This window comes from Chiroxiphia lanceolata, chromosome 6, assembly GCF_009829145.1.
Source record: "Chiroxiphia lanceolata isolate bChiLan1 chromosome 6, bChiLan1.pri, whole genome shotgun sequence".
Classification (NCBI taxonomy): domain Eukaryota; kingdom Metazoa; phylum Chordata; class Aves; order Passeriformes; family Pipridae; genus Chiroxiphia; species Chiroxiphia lanceolata.
In genome coordinates, this window is record NC_045642.1 from 49,323,236 (window position 1) to 49,334,267 (window position 11,032).

An 11,032-nucleotide genomic window follows, 5' to 3' on the forward strand; every position below is an offset into this window, starting at 1 on the left:
CCTCCCCGCGCCCGCGTTTCCCGCCGCGCTTCGCGGCCCGCGCAGCCCGGACATGGAGGCAGCGGCTCCCGAGGGCGCCGAGCCGGGCAGCGGCGGCGGCAGCGCCGCTGAGGAGCCCGTGGTGTCCCTGGCTGAGGTGCTGGCGGAGAACGAGGAGCTGGAGAAGGAAGCGCGGGCCGTGCTGGGGGGAAGCGACCACGAGCGCTGCAGCTACTCACAGGTGGGGGCGGGGCCGGGGCCGGGGGGGGCCCGCGGGCTGGGGGAGTGGGCGGGGCCGAGGCGGGGTGGGGCCGAGGGGCGGGGGCGCGGGGCGGGGCTGTCCCTCCCCTCTCCCCCCGGCGCCCCCTCAATCCCGCGGGTGGTCGGTGTCTCCCGCAGGGCGCGGTGAAGCGGCAGGCGCTGTACGCCTGCAGCACCTGCACGCCGCCCGGCGCGGAGCCGGCGGGGATCTGCCTGGCCTGCAGCTACGAGTGCCACGGCACGCACCGGCTCTTCGAGCTGTACACGAAGAGGTACGGATGGGACGGGACGGGACGGGACGGGACGGGACGGGACGGGGGTGAAGGGAGAGGGGCGGGGCTCGCGTGCCGGCGGCGGGAAGCGCGCGCTGCGGAGGCGGGGGGGAGCACGCGCCCCCTCAGCCGCCGGCGGGTCCCTCACAGCTCCCGTGGCTCCCAGTAAACTCCTGGGAATTGTTATGAACACAAAACCCAGTGCGTTCTCGGTTAATAAACCCCCCTGAAACGCTGCGTTTTTCTTTCCAGGAATTTCCGCTGTGACTGTGGGAATAGCAAGTTCAAGAATCTGCAGTGCAAGTTACTCCCGGTGAGTTCAGGCGGGTTTTCAGACGTTTAGAGTCAAAATAACACACTCCTGGGAGGCTGGTGCCTCGCCTCAGCCGGAGCTGACTCATGCGACGCCTCCAACCTTCCTAGCAAGTTAAGAAAGGAGGGAGTATTACAGCAGGAGATAAAACTGTTGAGGGACCAGAGGGAAATGTTGGGAGGAGAGGGAGCGTTTGGTCCTTGTCATCCGTGAATGCAGCAATTGCTGCGCTGCCAGCAGCATGTTGAGGTGTCTGCATTAATATATCTCATTAGTTTTAAGCTGGGTTCAGAAGAATCTTTCAGGCTGCAGTTTTGCAGTTGCATTAAGGAGATTTAAGGCTGTGCTGCTGTCAAAGGGACAGTTTCCTTTCCTTCTTTGTGGTGGCATTAGTGCCCTAATATTTTTTGACAGGTTGTCACCAGAGCCTACTGATGTTTTTTGCTGTATTAAGGTGCCTATGCTTTCATACTTGGTGGGTGTTTTGAACTTGTCAAGTAGTTGGTAATCTGTGAAGCAGTGAGAGGACGCTGCTTAGCTTGCCTGCAGTGTTGCTCCCAGGATAATAACAGTCCAAATGTAGAAACAGTCAGTGGTTTTGTGTATGTCCGTTTTATTCTGGGAGAACTGGGAGGGATCCAGAGCTAGTCAGCTAAGCTGCAGTGCAGTGATCCCTGCAGAGACAGGTGTGACAAGTTTAACATGTTACCGTTTCTCATTTAAGTGAATCCATTTAGTGAAATGGATCAAGTGGGTTTTCCTTCTGCATCAGTCCAGTGCAAAATCAGCTGTACAGGTTAAGTGAACTTCAGCATTTGTCCATTAATCTATCTGACAGCACAGTTGCCATTTGTTACAAAGGTGGGCAGACTGTTTTTCCTCTTTTCTTTTCAACTTAAGCATTCCTCACATGCCCTGTTTGTTGCTCACTTTACAGTACAAGTGTCTGGATAATATGTTTCTTCTTGGATATTCAGGTTGATGAATGTAATGATTGCTTTTAGGAATTAAAGTGGAACAGAAATTGGTTTTTCCAGATTATGCATATTTTCTGTCTTTTGTTTTTCACTGCATTGTCTATTAAGACACTTCTTCCTTCCTCTCAGGAAAAGGGCAAGGTGAATGCAGGAAATAAATATAATGACAATTTCTACGGATTATACTGTACTTGTAAAAGACCTTATCCTGATCCTGAAGATGAGGTAAGAAATACAAAACACAGTAGCAGTCGTATATAGATGGTATTTATGCAAGATATTGTGTAAAGAGTGGTCACTGAGCTGCTTCGTAAGGAAGATCCCACTTTAAGAAATCTTAAGTTCCATATTGGTTGTCATGTGCTGTATTGATATAGGGAGCATAGAATGGGGTAAGAGGGTTAAGGAATGTGTAAACAAGGGTGCTACAGGGAAAGGGATGCTGCTTTTAGAGTCTACTTCCACTACTTATAAAACTTACAAGGCTTGCAAGTACTAGAAAAATAAAAAAACCCTTAGGGGCTTAAGGTATCAGTCCCCCCTGCTTTTTTTTTTTTAATGGTAAAATATGTATGTGCCTTAAAGGCAGATGAGGAGGACAAACCCGTCATTTGGACAAAGTGGTGCTGCAGTTCTCTGCTTTCCCCTCTGGAGTTGTAGAGTTCTCTCAGGGGATGGGTTTCTCATCATCTTGAGAAACATGTGAGTGCAGAATAAGCACATTGCACGTGCTAGGAGAGACCAGAACCTGCTTCTGGTGCCTGCAGCTGGGCTGGGGAGAGTCTGTCTTGTAGCACTGGCTTTAGCTTTCCTGTACAGTAGCCACAACATTTTTTGTCTGTTTGAAGTGCTAAAACACAGCACTGGGTTTGCACATGCTGTTTGCAGTCAGAGAAGTCAGGTGTTTTAAAGAATAAGGAAGGCATAAGTCTTTCACATATGAACAAAAAGTATTTTATAAGCTCACCTCTGTGAAGAGCAGAGATAGCTAAACATCTCTGGTCATTCATTAATAATTGTTTCATAACAAAGCAGTTTGTACTGTGCTGCATCATGACCAGTTAAGTTCAGATTCTGGCATTCCTATACAGTCCTGATGACATCATGAGTATCAGTATCTTCCTTCTGTTGAGCTGCCTGTTCATGCATTTCTGTTTACAGGAAGAAAGATACCAGTAACATATTAACTTTTATCAGCTCTTTGTGTGAGAAGGTCTTGCCCTGCTGGGAAAACAGATTTTGTAATAATAAGTGGGAATTTCCTCAGCCTTATTAATATGACACATGACATGAGCTGTTGAACCTGGGGGAAGCAAACTGACTGTTGAAGCACTAACTACTTATTAATGGCAGCTCCCTGTGGGGAGTGAAGAGGGAAATGCAATTCACCCGAGCAGACTTTATATAATACTGCAGTTTGAGGCTTGTGAAAGATTCTGGAGGCTGCTATTAATGCTAATAATATGACTGTTCATCTAGATTCCAGATGAGATGATCCAATGCATAGTTTGTGAAGACTGGTTCCATGGAAGGGTAAGGAAACCATAAATAGCAGAATTGCCATTTGCACAGAAATGAGTTAGTGCTGGTTAATTTTGTGTGGTTGTTTTTACTTGGGAAGTTTGCTGTGGTTCTCAAAACAGATTATTATGTGAGTTTTAAGGTATTTGTTTTCATCCTATGCAAAGGAACATTGAAAGTCTAATCTTGCACTGCTGTCCAGTCCAGAAACACTAGGAAGAGTGCTACCTTTTTGAAGGTTACCACTTCGAAATAAATTAATAGCTTTGTAGCTGTCTCTTTAATTGGAAAACTCAGATCAGTACAGTTGGTGAGGAAAAGATTCTTACTGAGGCAAACCATTATCAACTACCTGAATAATTCTTCATTCAAAATAATGCCTTCTAAACTTCTAATTCATTTAAGTAGCGAGGAACAGACTGTGCTGTTTGTTCCTGATTTGGAATTTTGGGAAAATGTTTTAAAAGCAGCCCAGCACTGTGGTGAGTGTCCTACTTAATGGGTAAGCAGTAAGAATTCAGCATCTTGTGCCTTGAAGGGCACGAGTGAAATTTCATGTTTGAAGTTGCAAGATCAAAGAATAGTAAAAAAAGATGATTGGCTTCAGTTATGTGTTGTGTAGATAAACTGTTGGATTCTTTTGTATAAGTGTGGGAATGAAGACTCTTGTGCTGCACACTGTGAACTTTAAAGGAATGCTTTTAAAAAGAAAGCCACTTTTGACTGCCCAAATAGTTCTCACCAGTTTATGGAGAGCTTTGGGAGCTAATTCTTGAATTACATATGTTATCAGTCTGAAGACTTTACAATCTTTTACATGTAAGGAAGGAATTGTAAAAAGTCATTTAAGAGTTGAAATGTGCAGTGTGCAAGAGCTATCTTCACCTTTCCTATGTTTGAGACAGTTTAGCAGAATACTATTTAGAAATGAGATTTCTGTGTATGTGGAAGGCATAAAAGGGTGTAGACAAACAAAATTATTTGAGTTTTTCCCTGGAATTTTTATCAGCTCTTTCCAGTCTTCACATTGTTCTAATAGTCATTGTAGAAAGTTAGGGAAAGTGTTTGCTTGTTCTGAAAATGTGATGGCAGATGATGTTTTCCTTCCTCTAAACCTGGAGTTGAGTCTGTTAATTTGCAGCAGATGCTTCACTACCGTGTGCTTGTTTCTGACAGCATCTTGGTGCAGTTCCCCCTGAAAGTGGAGACTTCCATGAAATGGTGTGCCAGGCCTGCATGAAGCATTGCCATTTCCTGTGGGCTTATGCATCGCAATTAGCAGGTAAAGCAAATCAGATCTTAAACTGTGATACCCTCTTCCCTCTCCTAGGGCTTCCCAGATTTTGGGAAGCAGAGTGTTTTAGAATGGGGTATGAGAGGTGAAGGAGACTATGGTGAAAGAAGGAGCAGTTTCTTTCTATACCTTGGTCACTGTGTGTTTGGACAGCTTAGAGTGTATCCAGGACCTTGCAGCGTATGAGCGGATCTAGGTGCTCCCCAGCACCGCACTGTAAAGCAGAGAGAACATCTGTGGTGGCCTGTATGTTGTCTGGCACAGTATTTTCACTTATGTGGGTACATATCTTCCAGTTCCTCCTTTGACCAAAGTGAACTCTCTTGAAGATGAAGGGATTGTCCTGAAGATTGAGGAAAGTGAAGAGCAGAAAAAAGAAATAAAGAAAGAAAGTGGAGTGGAACCCCAAGACACAAAGGAGGAAAAACAAACGGAACAGTTTAATGAACCATCCACCAGCTCTGGGTCTGCCTGTCCCGAGGTAAAGTGTGCCTTCTTTTCTGACCTGCACAGCTTCATACTGCTGATAGGTGAGGTGAAGCCCACCTCACTGTGCACAGGCTCAGGGAAGGGGTGAATGCATCCAGTCTGTTCCCGTGTTCCTCTTCAGTCACTGACACTTCAGACGCGCAGTCTCTGTGGAGCACAGTGTAGGATGTGGGACAGGGCTGTCCAAGGATGTGGTGTCTGTTTGCAGATGGGTTAGATCCGTCCCTTCTTGTCAGCCAACTGGCCTGGACACTGAGGGGACTTCTGTTTGTTATTACACAGGGGTATTATGTGTTGTAACTGCACTTGTGTGATGGTCCAGCTCTGAGTTCTTAAACACTTACAGCTATTGCAGGAAATTTCTACAGAAATTTCTAGTGGAAATTGTTAAAACCACATCAGAATCCTCATGTGGATGGTAATACAGGTTTTTTATAAAAATAAATGTCTTTGAGACAAAAGAAAGATCTTGCCTAAGGAAATGGACATGCCAGAAAGAACAGAGTGTCTTTGAAGTGATGTTACAGGGTGCTGAACAGTCTCATTTTAATTCAGGTAGTTACTAAGAGTGAGGAACCAGTCTGCAAGCTGAAGGAACTCCAAAGTAAGCCATTCTTGAAAAAAGATACTGCTACCTTTTGGCCATCAAACTGGAGGAGCAAATTATGCACCTGTGAAGACTGTTTGGTATGTATGCTCTCTTCATTACCATCACTGATCTGGGAGAGGCAGGGAGGAGCTCCCAGAGAATCTTTGAAGAGCTTTAGGTAAAATCTGTGTAAATGTTCTTACTCTGCATATAAACATTGAAAAACCCTTTCACCCCACATAAAAAACCACACTGATTCCTGTGAATTAATATAGCACAAAAGAGCTTCTAAACGTTTGTATTTTCTTTGTTGTTTAAATTTAGGATTGCTTTGGAAGTTGTTGTGGGGAAATGTCTGAAATGCTGGATACGCATTTACCTGATAATTGCTGTTCTTTGTGACCTTGAACACAAAAAGGATTGGGGGAGAGCATCTCCCATCTGAGAAGTTTTGTCACGTAAAAGTAAATTTTACTTTATTCTCCAGAAAATGTATTCAGACCTTGAAGTCCAGTTCCTGACAGACGAATGTGACACTGTCTTGGCTTATGAAAATAAAGGTACCAGTGACCAAGAGACAGAGAGAAGAGATCCTTTAATGGACACCCTTAACAGCATGAACAGAGTTCAGCAAGTGGAACTCATCTGTGGTAAATACAACATCATTTTTAGAATATGCCTTAACACTTTAACTGAACAGCTTCCCACAAGAGATTAGTATCAGGTCTTGCAGTGTAGTGGTAAAAACTATTTTTGAAGTAACATGCAGACGACTGACAGGTTGCACACCTCAGCCAGGATTACTCTGGAGAAGTTGGTCCTCTCTGGCCCATTCTTACAACTTCAAGTTAGAGTGAGACACTAGATGGTGTGAGAACCTTCACCCGGTTTAACATCTTAGATAGCGTATTGATTGTAATGTATTTAATGTGTATACTTAACATTAATTTGCACTTATGATGTCTGGGTTATTTATCTTACCCTGTTCTGCTGTTTGGCAGTCTCCTGTCTGGAGAGTGTCAGTCAGGTGTCCCCTGCAGCTCTGCTGCAAGAATATTGACAAAGCATTGCTGAGGTATTTTATACCTGGAGCTGCATTTCCCTCTTTGGTGAGGGCTCTGCGCTCTGGAGAGGACAGTTGGCCAATCCTGAGTTACAGGCTGGAACTTTCTGCCACGACCCACGCTGGCTTTTGCAGTGTCTTTTAATTAATTGTACTAATTCATTCACTGAACTCTATACATTGCTCTGAAATCAACACAAACAGATACACTGCATAGGTTAGTCTCATAAATTATTAGGCTTCTCATGTTTCCTGGACTTGTCTTTTAATTATTATTAATTATAATCCAGTTCAAGCCTAGATTTGTCTGAAGTAAACCTAATGAATGACAAGGAGTAGAGCAAGTTGTCTGCTTGAGCCAGTGTTAAACTAAAACTGGATATCTTACTGTTTTTTTTATTTTTCTTTGCTTTTGCTTTGCCATTCAGAATACAATGATTTAAAGACGGAACTGACAGACTATCTCAGGAGGTTTGCAGATGAGGGAACGGTAAGGGGCAACTTCCAGAATTTGTTTGCCAGAAAATGTGTTTTAAAGAATCGTTGAGGGCTGGGTGCTGAATACTATGATGCTGTGTTGTAATATTTTTTCCTGTCTCTTGGAGTTGCTGGTGCTGCAGTAGAAATTAGAAATTCCTGATTTCATTGGAATGTAACAGTTACATTTCTTTAATGACATTGCTGAGAGGTAACGGGGACTTTACAGAAATCTGTTTGCAAAGTACTAAGAGCAGTTCTTACATTTAAAGGAAACTTCTGTTACTCTAGTAGAAGTATTAAGGGAAAAAAAGCTCTTAAATTTTCTGGGTTTTCTTAGATTGAATTTAAACCCTTAGAAGAATAAAGACTACCTGTGATTGTCAGTCTTGTCAGTTGTTTTCCTGCAGGAATGCACCTGCTATTATTCATTAACACTTGCATTTTGGTGGCAGATTTGCTGTATTGCCATTCATAGTTACATAGGAATGAGACTGAAGTGAGCTAATGAAGATCTTTCTTTGTGTTAAATTTTCTTATGGTAAAATCAAGAGGTCAAAGTACCATTGGGAGCTTTACTCCATATGTTTGTTCTGCCTTAGGGGAACTCGTTTCCCTGTTTGTATTCTCTGTAGTAGAATTTGGGCATTAATCGTCTCCTTTGGGTGCAACAGAAGGTGTATCAGTGAAACTTCAGGATATTTGCTTTTCTGTGCTTTGTGTATTGCATGTGGGGATAAAAACCGGGATCCTTCAATTGAGCTCTTGCACCGCACCAAAACTTGGGTTTCATGCTCTTCTAGGTGGTTAAAAGAGAAGACATTCAGCACTTCTTTGAAGAATTTCAGTCACGGAAAAGGCGACGGACTAACAGGATGCAGTACTACTGTAGTTAGACTGAGAGGGTTTGGGTCTGAAAGGACCACTGGGAAAACAATATTCACTGGCAAACAGAAGAGGCATCTTCAGTATCTCAGTATATCAGCTTCTCAGCAAAATCCAGCTCTCCAAGAAACATCTTCATTTTGTCTCCTACTTTATTTGTAGCAACTAAAACATGTTCTTAACAGGTTCTTACCGTTGCAGTTAGAGGGATTTTGGTACCGATCAACTTTGCATTCCCCCAAAAGCCAACCTTGTCTCCAGGGAGAGTTGCCTTGTTACCAGAACAGTGTGTCACTGTTTGTTCCCTGTAGCCTTTCACCCTTTAGCCTCCTGTCAGTGCCTAGAGCTGTAGGCTGTGCTAAACCCGTGTGGGCTCTGCCTGCCCTGCCCTACCCTCCCCTCTCTGCAGTGCAGGGAATGAGCTCTTTGCTTTCCTGCTGTAAATGGCTCTGTCTCACCCTTTGCGGTGCAGCAATTCTGGCCAGGGCTCCCTGCACCCAGGAGGTGTCTGTTCCTGTGCAGGGCTCATGGCTTCTCAGTGGCTGGAGCGGGCACAGCTGTGGCTGTGGGTGACCCACGGGTCCCTCCAGGGCAGCCAAACCACTGTCACTGCTGCCTGCTCGCTCACCCCTGGGGAAGCGCTCCCTGGGCAGGTCAGAAATGGGGAATCAGAGGTTAGGCTTGATGCAACAGAATGTTCTATCTGGTTTTATACATTAAAAAATCTGTTTCTAATATTGTACAGTGATGTTTTACATGAAAAAAATTGTCACATGATGTCAATTCACTTATTAGAATATAAACAATATCTAGGAGGAGGTACTGAATTACAAACTAAGCATGGGGGGTTTGTTATAGGACTTGTAATGTGCTTTGATTTCAAAAACTAGCCTACAGCAAATTATTCTACTTCATAAATGTTGCTGAAAACCCTGAAGCATCCTGGTATTTTGCTACACTATGAAACATGGTCTTTTTATAACCACTGTGATAAGCATGGGAGATGTTTCACTGACTTTTAAGACTCTACACTTAGCCGCAATTAAGAATTGACTTTTTGTAATTTTTGGAGCCTAATGTAGTTTTTAGTTTTCTTTACCCTCAGCCCCCAAAACATACATTAAAGTTCTAGTTTTTGAGGATTTCTATACCATGGGGTACTATTCTGCTTCTATGTTAATGATTTTTGAGAACAAAGACCTTTATCATTCTCACTATTAACTGTTTCTGACCACTTTATTTACAAAAACTAGTTGTAGCATAGAGGCTCAGCTCATCCATTTCATAGAATTATAGAATATACTGAGTTAGAAGGGACACATCAGGATCATCAATTCCAATTCCTGGCCCTGCACAGGGCACCCCAAGAATCCCACCATGTGCCTGAAAGCATTGTCAAATGCTTCTTGAACTCTGTCAGGCTTGGGGCCGTGACCACTTCCCTGGGGAGCCTGTTCCAGTGCCCAACCACCCTCATACCCAACCTAAACCTCACCTGACGCAGCTTCAGGCCATTCCCTCAAGTCCTGTCACTGGTCACAATAGTGAAGAGATCACCAGATCTTCTTCCCTTTGTGAGAAAGTTGTGGACTGCCACACTGTCTGTCCTCAGTCTTCTCCAGGCTGAACAGACCAAGTGACCTCAGCTGCCCCTCTTATGGCTTCCCCTCCAGCCACTTCACCATCTTTGTTGCCCTCCTTTGGACACTCCAATAGCTTAATATCTTTCTTATATTGTGGCACCCAAAACTGCCACAATATTCGAGGCTGCCCCCAGTGCAGAGCAGAGCAGGACAATCCCCTCCCTTGACTGGCTGGTGATGCTTTGCCTGATGCCCCCCAGGACACAGTTGGCCCCCCTGGCTGCCAGGGCACTGCTGATGCATTCCAACCTGCCATTGATCAGAACCCTCAGGTCCCTTTCCTAGTTGCTTTTAAATTTAACTCCAGGTATTGTACATGCTGTTTTTTGGTAGCAACTGTTACAAGAGTTGTAACTGCACATCTAACTACAATATAAAAAGAATTAAAGAACTGTTCAATCTGTACTGTCTTGTTTTTTCTCAGTGTTGCTGTAGTGTGTTGTTTCCAAGATCCAGGCAGACACAGGGAGCCCAGTGCTGACTAAGATACATCCCAGCAGCTGAGTCAAGCCCAGGATTCCTAGACCTTTGCCTCCACCTAACCCAGGTGTGAAACAAGGGGCTTGCATCCTGCCAGCAAGTAAGAAAAAAGCAGGATGGGGGTATGTTTGCTCTGTATTGCCGTTTTTGTAGTTCACTAAAGGGGTGAGGGAGAGGGTGCCCAGAGGCAATCATTGTCCTGGGTTCCAGCTCTGAGCTCAGATCACCCTGAACCCAACACCTCAGTTTTCCAAGCTGTGTTGTTCTCCACAATAAATACACACTAAGAGGCCCCAGGGCACACAGAAGTGCTGCAGTGAGGCCCAGCCCCAGCCCCGCTGTGCTCATGCACCTCTGCTCTGTGTCAGAATGTAGTTCACAGTATTTTGCTCTTGTACATCAAAGTGAGACCAGTCAAGCGACTGGATGACATTTCTGAACTTCAGTCATCACTCTGAAGCAATGAGACACTTGTTGGTGAATGAGATGTAATGAACAGTCAGCCAGTGCAGCAAAACTGCAACTTGAGGGTGCCAAGTACTAAATGTGTCTGTCCAGCTGAGCACACACTTCTGGATCCAGAGCTGTGTCCCATGGCCCCAGCTCTGAGCCCTATTGCCTTTCACAGGGAATGGCCTCAGTCCATCAGGCTCTAGACAGAACTCACAGAACTCTTTCACTGAAATGCTTTTTCCTTTTTAAAAACTACCTGAGCAGTGCCACGGATTCTGAATCCCTCTTTTATAGTTTTATATCATGTCTTTGATGTTCAAAGTATTATTGGGTAGT

General features: G+C 44.5%; 1 protein-coding gene across 1 annotated transcript; it reads left to right on the forward strand.

Moving 5' to 3' along the window:
- Nucleotides 1–18: 18 nt before the first annotated feature.
- Nucleotides 19–10,168, forward strand: UBR7 (ubiquitin protein ligase E3 component n-recognin 7). The gene is made up of 11 exons (XM_032691270.1): nucleotides 19–220; nucleotides 379–512; nucleotides 765–825; nucleotides 1,932–2,027; nucleotides 3,282–3,335; nucleotides 4,500–4,605; nucleotides 4,914–5,098; nucleotides 5,662–5,793; nucleotides 6,183–6,345; nucleotides 7,187–7,248; nucleotides 8,039–10,168. The coding sequence occupies exons 1-11, from the start codon at nucleotides 53–55 to the stop codon at nucleotides 8,129–8,131; spliced, it is 1,254 nt and encodes a 417-aa protein (XP_032547161.1). The 5' UTR covers nucleotides 19–52; the 3' UTR covers nucleotides 8,132–10,168.
- Nucleotides 10,169–11,032: the final 864 nt, after the last annotated feature.